General features: G+C 37.9%; 1 protein-coding gene across 2 annotated transcripts in view; it reads right to left on the bottom strand.

Annotated features, from left to right (window-relative positions):
• Positions 1–19284: 19284 nt before the first annotated feature.
• Positions 19285–24812, bottom strand: part of LOC102266325 (cytochrome P450 2C21) — a 53311-nt gene continuing 47783 nt past the window's right edge. For both annotated transcript variants that reach the window (XM_070363483.1, XM_070363484.1), the window contains exons 8-9: positions 21697–21838; positions 19285–19466 (exon numbers count right to left, since the gene is read on the bottom strand). In XM_070363483.1, coding sequence (XP_070219584.1) covers positions 19285–19466; positions 21697–21838 — 324 coding nt within the window. The remainder of the gene's footprint in view (positions 19467–21696; positions 21839–24812) is intronic.

Genomic DNA, 24812 nt, shown 5'->3' with positions numbered 1-24812 from the left:
AATCATAGTATTTCATGTCATCCCATATATCATGATAGTAAGGAAGAATTGAGGTTAAAAACAAAATGAGAGAACAGATATAAAAATGCATTTATGCTATAAACATGATATATGAGTATAGGAAAAAATTATCATATTTGATCCATGGTCATACTTTTCTCCCTCAGATACATCTGTCAACATGTGCATGTGTGTGTGTGTGAGTCGCTCAGTCATGCCCAACTTTATGTGACCCCATGGACTGTAGCTCACCAGGCTTCTCTGTCCATGGGATAATCCAGGCAAGAATACTGGAGTGGATTGCCGTGCACTCCTCCAGGGGACCTTCCCAATCCAGAGATCGAAACCAGGTCTCCTGCACTGTAAGCAGACTCCTTATCATCTGAGCCACAGATATAGGAAAGAATTATCATATTGATCCACGGTCATAATTTTCTCCCTCAAATACATCTGTCAACATAGAAAATTATATATTTGTGAAGTGAAAATTTCTCTCAATACAGAGACCATATTATATTAATATTTATACCACAGTTGCTCACCAGGGCTTGGCATATTAAGTAAACCTTCACTAACTGTTTTTTTTTTAATATAAATTTATTTATTTTAATTGGAGGCTAATTACTTTACAATATTGTATTGGTTTTGCCAAATATCAACATGAATCCACCACGGGTGTGCACGTGTTCCCCATCCTGAACCCCCCTCCCACCTCCCTTCCCGTACCATCCCTCTGGGTCATCCCAGTGCATCAGCCCCAACCATCCTGTATCCTGCATCAAACCTGGACTGGTGATTCATTTCACATATGATATTATACATGTTTCAATGTCATTCTCCCAAATCAACCCACCCTCTCCCTCTCCCTCTCCCTCTCCCACAGAGTCCAAAAGACTGTTCTATACATCTGTGTCTCTTTTGCTGTCTCACATACAGGATTATTGTTACCATCTTTCTAAATTCCATATATATGTGTTAGTATACTGTATTGGTGTTTTTCATTCTGGCTTACTTAACTCTGTATAACAGGCTCCAGTTTCATCCACCTCATTAGAACTGATTCAAATGTGTTCTTTTAATGGCTGAGTAATACTCCATTGTGTATATGTACCACTGCTTTCTTATCCATTTGTTTGCTGATGGACCTCTAGGTTGCTTCCATGTCCTGGCTATTATAAACAATGCTGCGATGAACATTGGGGTACACGTGTCTCTTTCAATTCTGGTTTCCTCTGTGTGTATGCCCAGTAGTGGGATTGCTGGGTCATATGGCAGTTCTATTTCCAGGTTTTAAGTACTCTCCACACTGTTCTCCATAGTGGCTGTACTAGTTTGCATTCCCACAGACAGTGTAAGAGGGTTCCCTTTTCTCCACACCTTCTCCAGCATTTATTGCTTGTAGACTTTTGGATACCAGCCATTCTGATGGGCGTGAAATGGTACCTCATTGTGGTTTTGATTTGCATTTCTCTGATAATGAGTGATGTTGAGCATCTTTTCATGTGTTTGTTAGCCATTTGTATGTCTTCTTTGGAGAAATGTCTATTTAGTTCTTTGGCCCATTTTTTGATTGGGTCGTGTATTTTCTGGAATTGAGCTGCAGGAGTTGCTTGTATAGTTTTGAGATTAGTTGTTTGTCCGTTGCTTCATTTGCTATTATTTTCTCCCATTCTGAAGGCTGTCTTTTCACCTTGCTTATAGTTTCCTTTGTTGTGCAGAAGCTTTTAACTTTAATTAGGTCCCATTTGTTTATTTTTGCTTTTATTTCCAATATTCTTGGAGGTGGGTCATAGAGGATCCTTCTGTGATATATGTCAGAGAGTGTTTGCCTATGTTCTCCTCCAGGAGTTTTATAGTTTCTGGTCTTACGTTTAGATCTTTAATCCATTTTGAGTTTATTTTTGTGTATGGTGTTAGAAAGTGTTCTAATTCCATCCTTTTACAAGTGGTTGACCAGTTTTCTCAGCACCACTTGTTAAAGAGATTGTCTTTTATCCATTGTATATTCTTGCCTCCTTTGTCAAAGATAAGGTGTCCATAGGTGTGTGGATTTATCTCTGGACCTTCTATTTTGTTCCATTGATCTATATTTCTGTCTTTGTGCCAGTACCATATTGTCTTGATGACTGTGGCTTTGTAGTAGAGCCTGAAGCCGGGCAGTTTGATTCCTCCAGTTCCATTCATCTTTCTCAAGATTGCTTTGACTATCTGAAGTTTTTTGTATTTCCATACAAATTGTGAAATTATTTGTTCTAGCCCTCTGAAAAATACCATTGGTAGCTTGATAGGGATTGCATTGAATCTATAGACTGCTTTGGGTAGTATACTCATTTTCACTATATTGATTCTTCTGATCCATGAACATGGTATATTTCTCCTCTGTTAGTGTCTTCTTTGATTTCTTTCACCAGTGTTTTATAGCTTTCTCTATATAGGTCTTCAGTTTCTTTAGGTAGATATATTCCTAAGTATTTTATTCTTTTTGTTGCAGTGGTGAATGGAATTGTTTCCTTAATTTCTCTATTTTCTCATTATTAGTGTATAGGAATGCAAGGGATTTCTGTGTGTTGATTTTATGTCCTGCAACTTTACTATATTCATTGATTAGTTCTAGCAATTTTCTGGTGGAATCTTTAGGGTTTTCTATGTAGAGGATCATGTCATCTGCAAACAGTGAGTGTTTTACTTCTTCTTCTCCAGTTTGGATTCCTTTTATTTCTGTTTCTGCTCTAATTGCTGTGGCCAAAACTTCCAAAACTATGTTAAATAGTAATGGTGAGATTGGGCACTCTTGTCTTGTTCCTGACTTTAGGGGAAATGCTTTCAATTTTTCACCATAGAATGGTGACATTTTAGATCAATTTAGAAAGACTGAATATCATGATATTAATATGATATAGTCTGCCTGTTTTAAAGGGCTTTCTGTAATGTTTTTTAATAATTTATTCCAGGCATTGGCTTGAATATTTTAGGGACAATTTTGCCAAGGTGGTTATTGTAGTTATGAAATTTTTAAATGCCTTTTCTATTTTTTGCATGTAATATCAAAATATAATTGATTTTATCATTTTGATGGCCTGTATATGGCAAACTTGCTAAATTTAAAATCATTTCTGAAAATTTCTCTCTAATTAATTGCAATTTCTATATACATTATCCTGCCTATCTGGGTTGATATCTTTGTATCATCCTTTTTTTTAATTTTCTGAACTGAAGGAGAGTTGAGGTTAACATCTTACTATTGGGAATGATGTTTTATGTATATTTTGTTGTTGTTGTTGTTTTTTTTTTTAACCAAATTAGGGAAGTTTGTCTGGTGGCCTACTGGTAAAGTAATCCTCTTACCAGTACAGGAGATGCAGGAGACACCAGTTCAATCTCTGGGTCAGAAAGCTCCCCTGGAGAAGGAAATGGCAACCCACTCCAGTATTCTTGCCTGGAAAATCCCATGGCCAGAGGAGCCTGGCAGGCTACAGCCCATGGGGACAAAAGGAGTCAGACATTACTGAGCAGAAGCATGGACAATATATATTTGGTAGACCATACCAGGTTGTTTTAGTTAATGCAGAATTCAGGTTAAATCATTGATAAGCCAGAATGATTTCACTATATTGCAATATGTGAAAACTTCTTCCACTAATAACCACTTACATATCTATATCCAGCTATCCATCAAAACCTCCTTACTTCAGTATGAATACCTCAATAACAGTGATTATGTACACAGAGGAATAATAGCATGGCTTATCACTGAAGCAATGATATTATCTAATGCACCGGCTATACTTAAAATATCCCAATTTTCTTAGAATAACCTTTCTAGTGTTTTTCTTTTTTCTTCATAAATGAGGTGAGGGTCCATACTGTCACTTATTCCATTATTATTGGTTATGCAGTGCCATTCACATGATAAAGTGGTATTTGCCAGACTGCTCCAGAGCAGAGGTCCTTTTTTTTTTACACTTAATACATCAACATCTGTTGCATGGTATATTAGGGCTTTGAGAGTATCAGTTCAGTTCAGTCGCTCAGTCGTGTCCAACTCTTTGCAACCCCATGAATCACAGCGTGCCAGGCCTCCCTATCCATCACCAACTCCCAGAGTCTACCCAAATCCATGTCCATATAGTTGGTGATGCCATCCAGCCATCTCATCCTCTGTCGTCCCCTTCTCCTGCCCCCAATTCCTCCCAGCATCAGAGTCTTTTCCAATGAGTCAACTCTTCACATGAGGTGACCAAAGTACTGGAGTTTCAGCTTTAGCATCATTCCTTCCAAAGAACACCCAGGACTGATCTCCTTTAGAATAGACTGGTTGGATCTCTTGCAGTCCAAGGGACTCTCAAGAGTCTTCTCCAACACCACAGTTCAAAAGCATCAATTCTTTTGTGCTCAGCTTTCTTCACAGTCCAACTCTCACATCCATATATGACTACTGGAAAAACCATAGCCTTGACTAAACGAACCTTTGTTGGCAAAGTAATGTCTCTGCTTTTGAATATGCTATCTAGGTTGGTCATAACTTTCCCTAAGGAGTAAGCGCCTTTTAATTTCATGGCTGCAATCACCATCTGCAGTGATTTGGGAGCCCAGAAAAATAAAGTCTGACACTGTTGCCCCATCTATTTGCCATGAAGTGATGGGACCAGATGCCATGATCTTCGTTTTCTGAATGTTGAGCTTTAAACCAACTTTTTCACTCTCCACTTTCACTTTCATCAAGAGGCTTTTTAGTTCCTCTTCACTTTCTGCCATAAGGGTGGTGTCATCTGCATATCTGAGGTTATTGATATTTCTCCCGGCAATCTTGATTCTAACTGGTGCTTCTTCCAGCCCAGCGTTTCTCATGATGTACTCTGCATGTAAGTTAAATAAGAAGGGTGATTGAGAATATAGTGTTTCTTAATCATTTACCCAACAGTTTTAGCTTTGCTAGCAAAACTTGTTTAAATTGATGATACTAACATGAATTGGTATGAAATGATTTTTCTAGTTTTATCATTCTTCCTGTGTTTCAAATCTAAGATTAATCTGTGATGACGTCTACTGTATGTTTGTTTTCTTAAATAATTTTATTTATTTATTCATTTATTTTTGGCTGTGCTGGGTCTTTGTTGCTATGTGCAGGCTTTTCTCTAGTTGTGGTGAGTGGGGGTTAATTTCATTGCAGTGCATGGGCTTCCCACTTTGCATGACTTCTCTTGTTGTGGAGCATGTGCTCTAGGGCACAAAGGCTTTACTAGTTGTGGTGATTTGGCTTACTAGTTGTGGTTCCCAAGTTGTAGAGCACAGGTTCAGTAGTTTGGTGCCTTGGCTTAGCTGTTCCACAGCATGTGGGATCTTCTTGGACCAGGGACTGAATTTGTGTCTCCTGCATTGGCAAGTGGATTCTTTACCACTGAGCTACCAGGGAACCCCTACCATATATTTTTAAATAAATACAGACTGTCTGCATGGCAATGGTAAACACTAATATTTGTTACCAAACTTATTCTTATTATCACAGAAGAGCATATATCCATTTATAAAAACACGATGAACAGGTAACTCCAGACCTTTTTAGCTCAATAGGGACTTCCATTTTAAACCATAATCCAAATACGAGATGAGTGAGAATTGAAATGACAAAATAAAGCACCTGGTGGGAACAGACACTTGTATCCAAATATGGTGATTAACAAATTGGATTCATGAGGTCTGACACCTTAGGACCCAGATACCGAGGTTTTCAGATGCTGTTGAAGTTCACTTTAGCAGCATCAATGCCACTAGTCTTAAACTTATCCTTGTTAATTACTTGTTCTGTCTGCCTCAAAATACCACTGCCCTTCTTTGGACTGAAGATTCCTCATTATTGATCCTTAGAATGGACTAAACGATTTGCAACATTTCTTCTAGCTTCTCCATAGTTTAGTTTATCTTCATCTATTCTTTCCAGGGCACAGATATATTAACATCACTGACTTCTTTGCTACATGATGACAAAGAATTCCCCGATCCTGAGGTATTTGATCCTGGCCACTTCCTGGATCAGAGTGGCAACTTTAGAAAAAGTGACTATTTCATGGCTTTCTCTACAGGTAATAATTTTTTCCCCCTCAATATTTTAGAGGACAAGATACCTTCTAAGGATCAGTTGGGAGTTACATAGTAATCCTATGGGGCTGGTAGAAATGCTTTCTCCATGATGAGGGACAGCAATCCCAATGCCCATGCACTTTCCCTCCTCATAAGACATCGTCATTGTTGGGCTAGATTACTGGAGCTTTGGAGAGGTGACCCAGTTATTTCAAATTTAGAAATAAAACTTGAGCTGGAAACTGAAAATGTAAGAGAACCAAATCTTAGCCAAAAAAAAAACGTGTGTTGTAAAATCTCAAGGTGTGTTGGAGGTTGATGAAGAGTAGGTATACTTAGAGCAGAGAACAGACACTGTGAAGAATGGAAAGAAACATGTGGAACTACTAGATTGGGATCAGAAAATACAGCCAGTATATGTGACTTTCTAGAAAAAGATAGACGGAAACTTGAAAATATGAAATTACGGTTATAATATGTGAATAATTTAATGAAGTGTTTGGAATAGTCAGTAAATATTTGTTGAAAGAATAATATTTGCTATGGTAAGATGTCAGGTGGATAGCATATGTGTCCTTTGTCCATCAGTCTCCCTAGTCATCCTGCTTTCCATCCATCCATTCAAACATTCATCAAATGGCTACAACATAATCTCTTTCTGACAGCCAGAAAGACAGAGTTCAAGGAATATGTACTCTCTGTGTTTGTTATTTTCAGGAAAACGTGTTTGTTTGGGAAAGGGCCTGGCCCTCATGGAGCTGTTTTTATTCCTGACCACAATTTTACAAAAATTTACCTTGAAATCTATGGTTGACCCAAAGGACCTCGACATCATCCCAGTTGTCAATGGGTTAGCTTCTGTGCCACCTTTTTACCTACTCTGTTTCATTCCTATGTGAGGAATGTTAGATCATCTGGCTTCTTCAGTGATGTTGTCTTCAACTTCCTCTCATCTGCGGTATCATTCACCTGCTTGCCCTCATCTTTCTGGAGAGTGCCTGCTTTGGCCTTTCTTCATTCATTGTGCAATTTCACTGCAGAAATGTATCTGCTGTTCTTCATACTCTGTAACATCTATATTGGCTGCCAGATAATGCACATAATTATCTGATGTTGAGTATCTACATGCATAGGACTATATACTCCATAAAAATAAAACAAGATGATTACTCTCTGTACAACACAGAGCTATTTCTGCTATGCCTGTTCCTAATAAAACACATAACTTGATAAGCCAGTACCAAACTTTCCTTCTTTTTGTGCATATTTCAGGTAAGGGAGGAAAGAAAAAAAAGACAAGGATGTCACATGGTCCCTCATATGCACAGAGAAAGACAGAGGGAATGAGAGTAGAAAAACTCCCTTAGGTGCATGTTACCATGAGTTACTTGAGGGTTGGACTTGAAAGTGAAAGAAATTGTTTTCAGGAGCATCTTCATCCTGTAGGGATTATGGAGATCACTGTTGATTTTTGTTTAGTTGCCCAGTAATGTCCGACTCTTTGCAACTCCATGGACTGTGGCACATGTGTCTCTCTGTCCATGGGATATAATATCTTGGCCAAGAATACTGGAGTGGGTTGCCGTTTCCTTCTCCAGGGGTTCTTCCCCACCCAGGGATTGAACCTGGGTATCCTGCATTGGCAGGCAGATTCTTTACTGCCATGCCACAAGGGATGCTCAAACCCAAAGTAAGCCAGGAAAACTACAGTTGAAAATCAGAATAGAAATCAATAAGATTGTATAAAGGAAATCACGAAATAGAATCAATGAAACCAATGCTAGTTCTTTGAAAATTTGAATAGAATTGATAAATCTATAGCTAGGCTACCCTCAAAAATGCATTGAACATGAGTTTGAGTAGGTTCTAAGAGTTGGTGATGGACAGGAAGCCTGGAGTGCTGCAGTCCATGGGATCGCAAAGAGTTGGACCCGATTGAGTGACTAAACTGAACTGAACTGAACCCTCAAAGAAGCTATAAGACAGAAATTACACAAGCTATCATTGAAATTGGGAGTCATCTCTTTGATGTCATGGACATTAAAAGGATAATGAAAGAGTATTCTGAATGACTCTATGTCCACCAATTTGATGACTTAATTGAAACGGGTCAATTTCTTAAGTACACAGTCTGACCAAATGTACACAATGAAAAACATCTGTAACGTGACATTGTAGGAAGTGCTAAACTACACTTTCCCCTGTAGGCACATTGATTCAAAACAACATGAATAAATTCTCTTTGTAAAATAACCATCTGGAAACCAGTGGAAAGATTTCTGTACCCTTAGTGAGTATGAATTCTGCTACATCAAAGCCAAAAGGAAAGACAAGGACAGAGTCTCACAAATTCAACAGCAAATTAGAAGGACTATACATTATAGCTATTCAAGATTTATCCCTGTCATGAAGGACAGCTTCAACATACAAAATTCAAACAGTATGATATACAACATTACCACAACAAGGAATAAAAATCACATGATTTTCTGAACGCATGTAATAAAAGCATTTGACAGCATTCAACAAGCTTTCATTACAAAAAAACTCAACAGACTAGGAATAATAAGTCCATATGAAAACCAGTACTTAGAATCATAGATTTCAAAAAACTGAAAGCTCTTTCCCTAAGCTCTGGAGCAAGGAAGGAAATCCACTCTCACCACTGATACCTGACATCATATTAGAAATCATAGTTAGAGAAATTAGAAAAAAAAATAAAAAGCATTCAAATCAGAAGGAAGAACTAATATTTTATCTGTTCACAGATGACATGACCTTTTATGAAGAAAATCATAAAGATTCCATAATAAAATCCTGTATGAACTAATAAATGGAATAATTCAGTTAATTTGCAGAACATAAGGTAATCAACATGCAAAAATCAGTTGCTTCTCTATATACTACTAATAACCTATGTGTTAATTAGAAATACAATAACATCTGTAGTACCAAGGAAAATATCAAAAAGTTAATAACCAAGAAAACAAAAGCCTGTACACCGAGCCATGCAAAACATTGCTGAAAGAACTTTCAAAAGACACAAAGAAATGGAAAGATATTCCATGTTTATAGGTTGGAAGAATTAATATTGTTAAAGTGTCCATACTACCCAAAGCCATCTAATATTCCATGCAGTATGCATCAAAATCCTAATGACATTTTATACAAAAATAGAAATAACATTAAAATTCATGTGGAACCACAAGACTCCAAATAGCCAATGCAATTTGAAAAAGAAGGACAAAGCTGGAGGCATCACAATTCCTGATTTTGAATATATTTAAAAGGTAATTAAACATTATTGTACTAACATAAAAATAGACACAGAGCAATATAACAGTATAGAGAGCCCAGAAATGAATCCAAGTTTGCAGAGTCATGTGATCATCATCTAGTATGCCAACACTACTGAGTGGGCAAAGAACAGTCTCTTTTACAAATAATGCGGGAAAAATACATCAGATCAGATCAGATCAGTCGCTCAGTCGTGTCCGACTCTTTGCAACCCCATGAATCGCAGCACGCCAGGTCTCCCTGTCCATCACCAAATCCCGGAGTTCACTCAGACTCACGTCCATCGAGTCAGTGATGCCATCCAGCCATCTCATCTTCTGTCGTCCCCTTCTCCTCTTGCCCCCAATCCCTCCCAGCATCAGAGTCTTTTCCAATGAGTCAACTCTTCGCATGAGGTGGCCAAAGTACTGGAGTTTCAACTTTAGCATCATTCCTTCCAAAGAAATCCCAGGGCTGATCTCCTTCAGAATGGACTGGTTGGATCTCCTTGCAGTCCAAGGGACTCTCAAGAGTCTTCTCCAACACCACAGTTCAAAAGCATCAATTCTTCGGCACTCAGCTTTCTTCACAGTCCAACTCTCACATCCATACATGACCACAGGAAAAACCATAGCCTTGACTAGACAGACCTTTGCTGGCCAAGTAATGTCTCTGCTTTTGAATATGCTATCTAGGTTAGTCATAACTTTCCTTCCAAGGGGTAAGCGTCTTTTAATTTCATGGCTGCAGTCACCATCTGCAGTGATTTTGGAGCCCAGAAAAATAAAGTCTGATACTGTTTCCACTGTTTCCCCATCTATTTCCCATGAAGTGATGGGACCGGATGCCATGATCTTCATTTTCTGAATGTTGAGCTTTAAGCCAACTTTTTCACTCTCCACTTTCACTTTCATCAAGAGGCTTTTTAGCTCCTCCTCACTTTCTGCCATAAGGGTGGTGTCATCTGCATATCTGAGGTTATTGATATTTCTCCCAGCAATCTTGAGTCCAGCTTGTGTTTCTTCCAGTCCAGCGTTTCTTATGATGTATTCTGCATATAAGTTAAATAAACAGGGTGACAACATACAGCCTTGATGAACTCCTTTTCCTATTTGGAACCAGTCTGTTGTTCCACGTCCAGTTCTAACTGTTGCTTCCTGACCTGCATACAAATTTCTCAAGAGGCAGATCAGGTGGTCTGGTATTCCCATCTCTTTCAGAATTTTCCACAGTTTATTGTGATCCACACAGTCAAAGGCTTTGGCATAGTCAATAAAGCAGAAATAGATGTTTTTCTGGAACTCTCTCGCTTTTTCCATGATCCAGCAGATGTTGGCAATTTGATCTCTGGTTCCTCTGCCTTTTCTAAAACCAGCTTGAACGTCAGGAAGTTCATGGTTCACATATTGCTGAAGCCTGGCTTGGAGAATTTTGAGCATTACTTTACTAGCGTGTGAGATGAGTGCAATTGTGCGGTAGTTTGAGCATTCTTTGGCATTGCCTTTCTTTGGGATTGGAATGAAAACTGACCTTTTCCAGTGCTGTGGCCACTGCTGAGTTTTCCAAATTTGCTGACATATTGAGTGCAGCACTAAATAGATACTCATGTGCAAAAAAAAAAAATAAAAGTGGACCCTTATTTTATACCAGACCAAAAAGTCAACTAAAAAGACTAAATATAAGACCTGAAACTATAAAACTTTTAGAAGATAACACAGGGTGTGATCTCCATGACATTGATTCTGATAATGATTTCATGCTTATGACACTAAAAGCACAGGCAACAAAAGTGATCTTAGACAAGTGGGACAATAAAAACAAAAATCTACACAGAAAACAAAAACAGTCAAAAATGTTAGAAGACAATTTACAGAACAGGAGAAAAATATCTGAAAGTCCTATCTGATAAGGGGTTAATCTCAAAAACATATAGGAACTCTTAAAACTCAATAGTAAAAGGTAGAAAACCTATTAACCTATTTTAAATATGGGCAAAGGACTAGAAGAGCTATACCTCTAAAGAAAAACAAGAATGGCAAGCAGGTGTATGAAAGAGGGCTCAACATCAGTAATCTTCAGAGAATGCAAATCAAAACCACAATGAGATAGCTCCTTACATCTGTTAGGCTGAATATTATAAGAAAGAAAAAAGTGTTGGCAAGGATATGAAGAAATTGAAATCCATGTATACAGTTGGTGAAAAGACAAAATGGTGCAGCTTCTATGGAAAACAGAAGACAGGTAAATCAAAAAACTAAAAATGAAATTACCACACGACCCAGCAATCCCATTTTGGACTATTTAATAAAAGAAATGAAATCGTGATGCTAAGGAGATATTACACACCCATGTTCAAGTTGGCATTATTCACTGTAGACAAATGTGGAAAATCCTCAGTGTCCATCAGTGGATGGATGGGAGAAATGTGATATTTAGCAAATGAATGTGTATGCAAAGCTGAAACAGACTCACAGACATATTAAACAAACTAGTGGTTTTCAGAGGGGACAGGGAAGTGGGCATGGATAAATTGTTGGTTGGATGAATACATGTTGCCCAGTTTTGTGTGAACCTAGAATTTCTTCAAAAATAACTTCAGAGCAAGAAGGATATGAATTTAGATGCAGTGGAGAGAGAAGAATTCCACAGTAGACCCCTCCCCTCACCTGGGACTGAGCTGTGTGCTGGCAGCATCCTCTCCTGTGGAGGAGATGGAAAGCAGTGAGTGAGTGCCTGGTCACCTTAGTTGTGTGGGTTGCAGCTGGAGAAACTCATTTCTTTCTAGAAGCAACCAGAGTACTATAGCAGGACTACCATCACTGGGCCAGAGAGGAGAAAGTGAATGCAGTAGATAGGAATTTTCAGAGGACATTATGGAGGACACAGTCCTGCTGACTCTCCTTATGACTTCAGCAGGGAGTCTGTACACAAGCCTCTGCCTTTTTCTGGAAAGCAAAAAAGAGATTTCCAGCAACAAGTCTGCTTAGGTTCAAGAAGAAGAGAAAACTAAAAAGTTTAAGAATTCTGCTGTAAGAGATAGCAAAACAGTGTGTGTTTTTCAGTACAAAACCTAACAAACAGCACCACCAATAGCATCACCAATGATCTATACCACCATCTGAAGACCACCAGTTAAGATTTAAGATTTTCATTCAAATGTGGTTGGGGCATAGGTTTGGATTATGTAATATTGAATGGTTTGCCTTGGAAATGAACCAAAATCGTCTTGTTGTTTTTGATATTGCACCCAAGTACTGAGTTTCAGCAGAGAAGGTGACGGCACCCCACTCCAGTATTCTTGCCTGGAAAATCCCATGGATGGAGGAGCCTGGTAGGCTGCAGTCCATGGGGTCGCGAAGAGTCGGACACGACTGAGCGACTTCCCTTTCACTTTTCACTTTCATGTATTGGAAAAGGAAATGGCAACCCACTTCAGTGTTCTTGCCTGGAGAATCCCAGGGATGGGGAAGCCTGGTGGCTGCCGTCTATGGGGTCACACAGAGTCGGACACGACTGAAGTGATTTAGCAACAACAACTGAGTTTCAGACTGTTTCATTGACTCTATGAGAGCTACTCTATTTTTTCTTTTTTTAAAAATTTTTAATTGGAGGCTAATTACTTTACAATATTGTGGTGGTTTTTGCCATACATTCACATGAATCAGCCATGGGTGTACATGTGTTCCCCATTCTGACCCTTCCTCCTACCTCCCTCCCCATCCCATCCCTCAGGGTCATCCCAGTGCACCATCCCTGAGCACCCTGCCTCATGCATCAAACCTGGACTGGCAATTTATTTCACATATGATAATATACATGTTTCAATGCTATTCTCTCAAATCATCCCACCCTTGCCTTCTCCCACAGAGTTTAAAAGTCTGTTCTTTATATCTGAATCTCTTTTGCTGTCTTGTATATAGGTCATTGTTACAATCTTTCTAAATTCCATATATATGCATTAATATACTATATTAGTGTTTTTCTTTCTGACTTACTTAACTCTGTATAATAGGCTCCAGTTTCATCCACCTCATTAGAACTGATTCAACTGCATTCTTTTTAATAGCTGAGTAATACTCCATTGTGTATATGTACCACTGCTTTCTTATTCATTAGTCTGCCAATGGACATCTAGGTTGCTTCCATGTCCTGGCTATTATAAACAGTGCTGCGATGAACATTGGGGTACAAGTGTCTCTTTCAATTCTGTTTTCCTCAGGTGTATGCCTGGGAGTGAAATTGCTGGGTCATACAGTAGTCCTATTTCCAGGTTTTAAGTACTCTCCACACTGTTCTCCATAGTGGCTGTACTAGTTTGCATTCCCACCAACAGTGTAAGTGGGTTCCATTTCCTCCACACCCTCTCCAGCATTTATTGTTTGTAGACTTTTGGATAACAGCCATTCTGACCAGCGTGAGATGGTACCACATTGTGGTTTTAATTTGCATTTCTCTGATAATGAGTGATGATGAGCATCTTTTCATGTGTTGGTTAGCCATCTGTATGTCTTCTTTAGAGAAATGTCTGTTTAGTTCTTTGGCTCATTTTTTGATTGGGTAGTTTATTTTTCTGGAATTGAGCTGCAGGAGCTGCTTGTATATTTTTGAGAAAAATTCTTTGTCAGTTGCTTCTTTTGTTATTATTTTCTCCCATTATGAAGGCTCTCTTTTCACCTTGCTTATAGCTTCCTTCGTTGTGCAAAAGCTTTTAATTTTAATTAGGTTCCATTGGTTTATTTTTGCTTTTATTTCCATTACTCTGGGAGGTGGGTCATAGAGGATCCTGCTATGATTCACGTCAGAGAGTGTTTTGCCTATGTTTTCCTCTAGAAGTTTCTACTTTCTGGTCTTACATTTAGATCTTTAATCCATTTTGAGTTTATTTTTGTATATGGTGTTAGAAAGTGTTCTAGTTTCATTCTTTTACAAGTGGTTGACCAGTTTTCCCAGCACCACTTGTTAAAGACATTGTCTTTTCTGTATTGTATATTCCTGCCTCCTTTGTCAAAGATAAGGTGTCCATAGGTATGTGGATTTATTTCTGGGCTTTCTATTTTGTTCCATTGATCTACATTTCTGTCTTTGTGCAGTACCATACTGTCTTGATGACTGTGGTTTGTAGTAGAGCCTGAAGTCAGGCAGGTTGATTCCTCAAGTTGCATTCTTCTTTCTCAAGATTGCTTTGGCTATTCGAGGATTTTTGTATTTCCATACAAACTTGAAATTATTTGTTCTAATTATCTGAAAAAATACCGTTGGTAGCTAGATAGAGATTGCATTGAATCTATAGATTGCTTTTGGTAGTATAGTCATGTTCACTATATTGATTCTCCTGCTCCATGAACATGGCATATTTCTCCATCATTTGTGTCATCTTTGATATCTTTCATCAGTGTTTTATAGTTTTCAGTATATAAGTCTTTTGTTTCTTTAGGTAGATTTATTCCTAAGTATTTTATTCTCTTCGTTGCATTGGTGAATGAAATTGTTTCCTCAATTTCTCTTTCTGCTTTCTCATTGTTAGTATATAGGAATGTAAGGGATTTCTGTGTGTTAATTTATATCTTCTGCAACTTTTCTATATTCATTAATTAGCTCTAGTTATTTTTTGGTAGAGTCTTTGGAGTTTTCTATGTAGAGGATCATGTCATCTGCAAACAGTGAGAGTTTTACTTCTTCTTTTTCCAGTCTGCATTCCTTTTATTTCTTTTTCTGCTCTGATTGCTGTGGCTGTAACTTCCAAAACTATGATGAATAGTAGTGGTGAGAGTGGGCACCCTTCTCTAGTTCCTGACTTTAGGGGAAATGCTTTCAATGTTTCACCATTGAGGAAAATATTTGCTGTGAGTTTATCATGCATGGCTTTTATCAGGTTGAGATATGTTGCTTCTTTGCCTGCTTTCTGGAGGGTGTTGAATTTTGTCAAAGGTTTTCTCTGCATCTATTGAGATAATTATATGGTTTTTATCTTTCAATTTGTTAATGTGGTGTATCACAATGATTGATTTGCGAATATTGAGGAATCCTTGCATCCCTGGGATAAAGCCCGCTTGGTCATGATGTATGATTTTTTTAATATGTTGTTGGATTCTGTTTGCTAGGATTTTGTTAAGGATTTTTGCATCTATATTCATCAGTGATATTGGCCTGTAGTTTTATTTTTTTGTGGCATCTTTGTCTGGTTTTTGTTTTAGGGTGATGGTGGCCTCATAGAATGAGTTTGGAAGTTTACCTTCTTCTGCAATTTTCTGGAAGGGTTTGGGTAGGATAGGTGTTAGCTTTTCTGTAAATTTTTGATAGAATTCCACTGTGAAGCCATCTGGTCCTGGGCTTTTGTTTGCTGGAAGATTTCTGATTACAGTTTCTATTTCCATGCTTGTGATGGGTCTGTTAAGATTTTCCATTTCTTCCTGGTTCAGTTTTGCAAAGTTGTACATTTCTAAGAATTTGTCCATTTCTTCCAAGTTGTCCATTTTATTGGCATATAGTTGCTGATAGTGGTCTCTTATGATCCTTTGTATTTCTGTGTTACCTGTTGTGATTTCTCCATTTTCATTTGTAATTTTGTTGATTTGATTCTTCTCCCTTTGTTTCTTGATGAGCTGGCTAATGGTTTGTCAATTTTATTTATCTTCTAAAAGAACCAGCTTTTAGCTTTGTTGATTTTGGCTATGGTCTCTTTGTTTATGTTGCATTTAGTTCTGCTGTAAATTTTATTATTTCTTTCCTTCTACTAACCCTGGGGTGCTTCATTTCTTCTTTTTCTAGTTGCTTTAGGTGTAGTGTTAGGTTATTTATTTGATTTCTCTCCTGCTTCTTGATGTAGGCTTGTATTGCTATGAACCTTCCCCTTAGCACTGCTTTTACTGAATCCCATAGGCTTTGGGGTTTTGTGTTTTCTCTGGTTTGTTGGTTATTCAGAAGTGTGTTATTTAGCCTTTATATGTTTGTATTTTTAATATTTTTTTTCCTGTAGTTGACATCTAATTTCACCGTACTGTGATCAGAAAAGATGCTTGAGATGATTTCAAATTTTGTAAATTACCAAGGCTAGATTTATAGCCCAGGATGTTATCTGTCCTGGAGAAGGTTCTGTGTGCCCTTGAGAAAAAGGTGAAATACATTGTTTTAGAGTGAAATGTCCTATAGATATCAATTAGGTCTAACTGGTCCATTGTATCATTTAAAGTTTGTGTTTCCTTGCTAATTTTCTGTTTAGTTGATATATCCATAGGAGTGAGTGGGGTATTAAAGTCTCCCACTATTATTGTGTTACTGTTAATTTCCCCTTTCATACTTGTTAACATTTGTCTCACATATTGCAGTGCTCCTATGTTGGGTGCATATGTATTTATAATTGTTATATCTTCTTCTTGGATTGATCTTTTGATCATTATGTAGGTCCTTCTTTGTCTCTTTTCATGGCCTTTATTTCAAAGTCTATTTCATCTGATATGAGTAATGCTACTCCTGCTTTCTTTGGGTCTCCATTTGTGTGAAATATCTTTTTCCAGCCCTTCACTTTTGATCTGTATGTGCCCCTAGGTTGGAGGTGGGTCTCTTGTAGACAGCATATATAGAGGTCTTGTATCCCTTCAGCCAGTCTTTGTCTTTTGGTTGGAGCATTCAACCCATTTACATTTAAGGTAATTATTGATAAGTGTGATCCCGTTGCCATTTGCTTTGTTGTTTTGGGTTCAAGTTTATAAACCTTTTCTGTGTTTCCTGTCTAGAGAAGATCCTTTAGTATTTGTTGAAGAGCTCGTTTGGTGGTACTGAATTCTCTCAGCTTTTGCTTGTCTATAAAGCTTTTGATTTGTCCTTCATATTTGAATGAGATCCTAGCTGGGTACAATAATCTGAATTGTAGATTTTTCTCTTTCAGTATGTCACTTTCAGTATGTCCTGCCATTCCCTTCTGGCCTGAAGAGTTTCTATTGAAAGATCTACTATTATCCTTATGGGAATCCCCTTGTGTTTTATTTGTTGTTTTTACCTTGCTGCGTTTAGTATTTGTTCTTTGTGTTTGATCTTTGTTAATTTGATTAATATGTGTCTTGGGTTGTTTCACCTTGGTTTATCCTATTTGGGATTCTTTGGGTTTCTTGGACTTGGGTGGCTATTTCCTTCCTCATTTTAGGGAAGTTTTCAACTATAATCTCCTCAAGTACTTTCTCATAGCATTTCTTTTTGTCTTGTTCTTTGGGGACTTCTATGATTCAAATGTTGTGGTGTTTAACATTGTCCCAGAGGTCTCTGAGGTTGTCCTCACTTTTTAAAATTCTGTTTTCTTTTTTCCTCTCTGCTTCATTTATTTCCACCATTCTATATTCCACCTCACTTATCCTATCTTCTGCCTCAGTTATTCTACTGTTGGTTCCCTCCAGAGTGCTTTTGATCTCAGTTTATTGCATTATTCATTATTGATTGACTTTTTTATTTCTTCTAGGTCCTTGTTAAACTTTTCTTCCCTCTTCTCAATTCTTGCCTCAGGACTATTTATCTGTAACTCCATTTTGTTTTCAGGATTTTGGATTATTTTTACTATCATTATTCTGAATTCTCTTCAGTTAGACTCTCTATCTCTTCCTCTTTTGTTTGGTTTGGTCAGCTTTTTATCATGTTCCTTAACTTCCAATGAGTTCCTTAACTCATTGGAAAAGACTGATGCTGGGAGGGATTGGGGGCAGGAGGAGAAGAGGACAACAGAGGATGAGATGGCTGGATGGCATCAATGACTCGATGGACATGATTTTGAGTGAATTCCAGGAGTTGGTGATGGACAGGGAGGCCTGGCGTGCTGTGATTCATGGGGTCACAAAGAGTCAGACACGACTGAGCGACTGAACTGAACTGAACTGAAGCAGATGTGTAATTTTTAGGGCATTATGCTTCTGTATCTATGAAAAATTAAAGTGCATATATATGTGCAGCCACACCACTTCTAAGAAACTATCCTGAAGAGACAGTAAAGGAATAATAGAAGATGTGTGCATGTATTAATAGTAGCATTTTTATATTAACAAGCTTTCAAAAATAATATAAATATCCTTGAATAGGAAGATAATTTTTAAAAATTATCATATCTATTAACAGAGTATTATGAGATACATTAACTTACACTGCTTGTGAAAATATCAACTTTATGCTATTATATAATGTCACCAAAAAACCATAGCTATAAGTAATACATACACACATGAACACTAAACACACACATAGATTTCTCTGTGTATGTTCAAATATAACCCACATGTATATTAATTACCTTCCCCTCTTCTTTGCCTTTATATGTCTGTATGTCTGTGTGTGTGTGTGTGTGTGTGTGTTTAATCACTAGGGGAAAGAGGAAGAACATCTCTGGAAAGACTAATAAATTCAAGTTTTATCTCATACTATTCCCTCTAGCTGGAGTCATCTTCACCTGATTTCTTTTGCATGTATATACATATATACACAAACATACCCATCAAACACATAATTATATTTTTAATAAACATTGGGAAAAGGCAAAATTATACATCCAAACTGTCAAGAGATCATTCCCCCAGAGAGCTAAGTAGGAGTAAGAGATGAATACATTTTTAAAAATTTTATCACATGGGATAATTGCCAATTTTAATTTTTAATAAAATATAACATTTATAAGGTGCCCTCCATTTGGTATACACAATAAATGGGATGTAGCTTAAGATCTCAGGACTGTAATTAAAAAAAAAAAATTATTGGGGACAAAACTGTTTTATTTCATGCAAAAAAAAAAAAACTTGAACTGAATCTTAAAGAAAATTAGAACAGGCAGGGCTCAAGAATGTCACTCCTAAAGGTAAGGGAGAGTTGGACAATGGGTAACAGCCAGGACAGAGAGCATCAGCTTGTGTAGATGGAGCTGGAGAGGCTCACTCTGCAACCTGGCAGTCAGCCCTTTCTTCAGACTGGAATGAAACACATCTCACAGAAGGGTGGAATAGAGATTAACCCTTTGAAACTTGGTGCAGTATCAATGTGCTTTGGATCAACCACAGATTTCAAGGTAAAATGCTGTAAAATGCTGACCAGGAGTAAAAACAGCTCCATGCGGGCCAGGCCTTCTCCAACACAAACTCTTTTTCCTAAAAATGACACATAAATTAAATAGTTGTTCAATTCTATTTCTAACATATCACAAAGGGGAGCATAAATAAATATGGAATGAGTAAATACATAAACAAACAAATTAATAAAAGACAAATTAACCTATGGCTTCTTCTATTTACACCAAAATCCGGTTTGCTTTATTTCCTCAGAACAGATTTCAGTGTACATTCTCTATTAAACGGAGTCTGTTCTGTACACCCATGTCAATATTGCTTTACTGAGGCTTGCCAGTAATATCTTTCTACATACACACTCACCCATCCCAAATAACATGAGCTCCACACTATATTTTTCCATCTACTTCCAATTCGAGAGTTTACCATTGCCAAGTATAAAAAGAAATGTCACAAACTTGACACAAATATTATTAACCATTCTCTAACCCCCAGACACACTAGCTATTTCAAGTGTTATGAGTATCCAGTCATTCCTCCAACTGAAATATTGTTTCCCTCAGCTCTTCCTGCTGAGATTGTCTATATCCTTCTAGATCCACCACAGGTGTCACCTGCTCTATACAGAGTTCTTTGATCTATCCAGGGGGATATAATTCATTCTCTTGCTGGTTTTCCACAAGACTCATAAATACTTCTAATACAAAATGTTTCACATGAAATTATAATTATCCTGTGTCCCACACCCTGGAATATAAGCTCATAAAGTAAAGGCAAAAGGAGAAGGGATGTGACAGAGGATGAGATGGTTAGATAGTATCACCAACTCAATGGACATGAATTTGAGCAAACTCCGGGAGACAGTGGAGGACAGAGGGCCTGGTGTGCTGCCATCCATGGGGTTGCAAAGAGTCGAACATGACTTAGCAACTGAACAGCAACAAGAAAGTGAAGCCTTAGGTCTTATAATGATACTACAGTGCCAAGACAAAGCAATCCTGCAAACCCCACAAACTGGGCAGAAATCTTAAGCCAGTTTGTTATGAAACAATGGACCCAAAATTCAGGAAGTAGATAAGGAAAAGATTAGCAGGATCTCATTTTGAGATCAAATTCTGGGCATTGTTCATAATCTTGGGACCAAGCATCAAGCATTCCTTCAAACCTATTTTCCTGGATGTTCAATGAGGAGTGAACCTCCTATTTCTATCCCTATTTCAGTTCCTTCTGTAGGAAAGGCCCTTCACCCTCTACTTTCTACCCTTATCCTTTGGACTGTGCTGAACACTCTCCATTTCTCCATTTTTCCAGATCCATACTGTGTTTGTTTTTCTTTTACACCTACTGTGTATTTAGGAAGTTGATTTCTATGGACTGCATAACCCCACTAGTTAGTTCCCTTCTTCACAGTGAATAAACTCAGGATTAGACATTGAGAAGGTTAGAGTATGCCCTCCCTCAGTCCCGGCCTGTCAGGCCACAATTTCAGCAGTGGCTGTATTCTCCAGCCTATAGACCCATCTCCTGCTGAAGCATCCATTCTCTCTTTGCTAAAGATCTGCTTGGGTTCCAGCAACACCCTCCTTCTCCCAGTCCTTCTGACATAGGATGATGACATTGTCCTGTTGATGCTCATCCCTGAGTACTTGACCATTCCTTGATACTTCAGTTAATCATGTCCACACCTCTGAAAAGAGTCTCTTCATTAAACTGCCTTTAATGAAACTTTTTGAGTACCCTGCCTCTTTCTTTCAAGGACTTCCCCGAATTAAAGGAGGATACTAAAATATTTCTTCCTGCAAGAAAATTTCTCTTTTGTTCCAACTACTCTGTCCTCTGCCCTGCTCCCAAAATGTAAGATTCAGGAGCTCCTCTCTCTGGGTTTCCACAGAAGCCTTTTGAATAGCACTTGTCTCTCTGGAGTATCATCATCTGTTAACTCACATTCCTCTTTCTTAAAGGAGAGCTGTCCCTTATTCACATTTCTATCCCTGGATCTGAGTGAGCATGGGTCTACTACATATAAGGTCCTCAGAGACATTTATTGAGTGAATGGCATCTCTGGACGGGGGAGAAAAGTCTCAGTGGAACTAGACTTCTCCGAGGAGCCCTTAAGATTGTCAGAGGTGGGTGAGAGGGCAGAACTCAGTGAGTGCAGCCTCCAATCCAATCAGAAATTATCTGCACCTTGGGAGTGGTGCCTCTGGACTCATGAAAATGACAATTTGTCCAGCTCAGAGTTGCCTCCATACAAAGCTCTTCCTCCTCGCATTTGACCTCTAATGTACAGACAAAAATGAAGCATGCTTGCCTGCTGAAAAAGCCATGAAGTGGTCAGTCTTCTTAAAGTTGCCACTTTCATCCAGGAAGTGACCAGGATCAAACTGCCCTGGGTTGGAAAACTCGCTATCATCATGCAGAACAGAAGTCAGAGATGTTAATATGACTGTGCCCTGAGATAAGGAAAAACACAATAACTAGATTATAAAGAAAGTCATGGAGTTTGAAAAAAATGCCTTATCTAATCCTTTTATTTTATAAGTGAGGTGGCTGAGGCACAAACATATTTTATTCTCTCCATGTCAAAGAACAAATTAATGACCAAGCCTAACAGGTCTTAAGTCATATGATGCCATATAAATCATATAAATGATTTATGATTCAATCATATAAATCAACAGTGCCAGTTGATTCAATCATATAAATCAACAGTGCCAGTTAAGTGACTCCAAGGCTAATCATCTTCAGCTTGTAGCCTACCAACAGCACTTGCTCTTCAGAAAATTAAGGCAGGTGCTTTGTTCTTGACAAATAAATTGGAGTGTTGATTAAAAGTGCTGATGTCAGTAAAAATTCAGCTCATTCTCTTTGGAACTTAATATAGGGTCCTCTCCAAACACGACCTGATTGGCCATATTCTTTTTTTTTTTTTTAATGGGGTGATTGGAAATGTTTCACTATAGCTTACTCAATAACAGTAAGCTGCATAAGTGAAGCTAAGAATTTTACTTTTATCTTACTCATTCTTTTTTTTTTAATTTTATTTTATTTTTAAACTTTACAATATTGTATTAGTTTTGCCAAATATCGAAATGAATCCACCACAGGTATACCTGTGTTCCCCATCCTGAGCCCTTCTCCCTCCTCCCTCCCCATACCCTCCCTCTGGGTCGTCCCAGTGCACCAGCCCCAAGCATCCAGTATCGTGCATCGAACCTGGACTGGCCATATTCTTGAAAACTATTCAGTTTCCCTCTAAGATGAGAAACTGATATGTATCCCTCTTGCTGCTATGTTTTTTCAATGTAATTGTTGCATGCACTTGTGGAAACAAGAAGGAATTTCTGGGTTCTAGTAAGGTTTTCATAAACTCAGAGATATAGTACATAATGATTTGCAGTTTAGTTTTTATCATCAATCAAGTATTTCTCTCTTAAATTAAGGTTTATGACCATAGGTAATTTGTTTAGCTTTTCCATGCCCTTTACAAAAGTTTTGCCAACCTTGCTTTAAAGCAAAATTTATAACATTAATGATATGTTCATAATATACAAAATATACATGTGATAACTTTAACATAAAGGAAGTGGAACAAGTTAAATAGCCATACACAATTGCAGTGTCCTTGTATTTTAAACAAAATTTAATAGTATTAATTTTAAGACTGTAAATATATAAGGATGCAAATTGTAACCTCAGGGGCTTCTCAGGTGGTGCTAGTGGTAAAGAACCTGCCTGCCAATGCAAAAGACACAGAAGACGTGGGTTCAATCACTGGGTCAGGAAGATCTCCTGGAGGAGGGCATGGATTGCAATGGAGGAGGGCAATCCACTCTGGTATTCTTGCCTGGAGAATTCCATGGACAGAGAAGCCTGGCAGGCTACAGTCCATAGGGCCACAGAAGCGACTTAACACATGCAAATGCACTGTAATCTCAAGAAAAAACACTAAAAAAGAAAAAAATAGTTTGATGCCAATAGAAATTTACAGTAGCACAAAAACTTAAACTATTCCAGAAGAAGGAAGAAAAGGAGAAATAAAGGAATATAAAGAAGGGGACAACAGAGGATGAGATGGCTGGATGGCATCACCGACTCAATGGATATGAGTTTGGGTGAACTCCGGGAGTTGGTGATGGACAGGGAGGCCTGGCGTGCTGCAATTCCTGGGGTCGCAAAGAGTCGGACACGACTGAGCGACTGAACTGAACTGAAAGGAGAAGGACAAACAAAAACAATTATTTTAATATATAATTATTCCAAGAATAATAAAACAATGAAGGAGGAAGAGTGGAATATAAATTGAGTGAACAAGTGGAACAAAAATGATAGATTTATAGAAATAAAACACCTATTGATAACTATATTAAATTTGTGTACACCCGTGGTGGATTCATGTTGATGTATGGCAAAACCAATACAATATTGTAAAGTAATTAGCCTCCAATTAAAATAAATAAATTTACATTAAAAATAAATTTAAAAATATTTTTTTAATGAGCTAGGCATTCCCACTTAAAAGTCAGAATGCACTTAACAGACATATAAGGAAGACTCCATCCAAAAGCAACAGAATATGTTCTTCTAACCACAGATGAAAGATTCTCCAGAATAGATCATATGATAGAGTACAAAAAAGGTATTAATAAATTAAGAAGATTAAAATCATATCAACTATCTTTTCCAACCAAAATGGTACAAATCAAGAAATCAATTACAAGAAGAAAACTGGAAAATTCACAAAGATATGGAGATTAAACAATGTGCTATTGAACAATTGATGATTCAAAGAAGAGAATCAAAAAGTACATTGGGACAAACAAAAATGCAAGCACAGCATATTAAAACTCATGAGATTCAGGAAAAAACAGTTTTAAGATAAAAGTTCATAGTGAGGGGCAGTCCTAAGATGGCAGAGGAATAGGACCAAGAGACCACTTTCTCCCCCACAAATTCATCAAAAGATTATTTGAATGCTGAGCAAGTTCCACAAAACAACTTCTGAACACTGGCAGAGGACACCAGGCACCCAGAAAGGCAGCCCATTATCTTTTAAAGGAGGTAGGACAAAATATAAAAGATTAAAAGAGAGACAAAAGAGTTAGGGATGGAGACCCATCCCGGAGAGGGAGTCATAAAAGAGGAGAAGTTTCCAAACACCAGGAAACCCTCTCACCGGCGGGTCTGTGGGGAGTTTTGGAATCTCAGAGGGCAACATAACCGGGAGGAAAAATAAATAAATAAATGAATAAATAAAACCCACAGATTACACACCTGACGGCAACTCACAGTGGAGAAGTAGCCCAGATGCTAGCGTCCACCAGCAGCAAGCAGGGGATGAACAGGGAGGTGCAGGCGGCATTGCTTAGGGTAGGGACCAGGTCTGAATGCCCTGAGGACAATCTGAGGGAGCTAAATGAAATAGCA

This window comes from Bos mutus, chromosome 26 (genome assembly GCF_027580195.1).
Source record: "Bos mutus isolate GX-2022 chromosome 26, NWIPB_WYAK_1.1, whole genome shotgun sequence".
Lineage (NCBI taxonomy): Eukaryota > Metazoa > Chordata > Mammalia > Artiodactyla > Bovidae > Bos > Bos mutus.
Note: the sequence above shows the minus strand (reverse complement) of the source record. Positions and strands in the feature narration are given on the sequence as shown.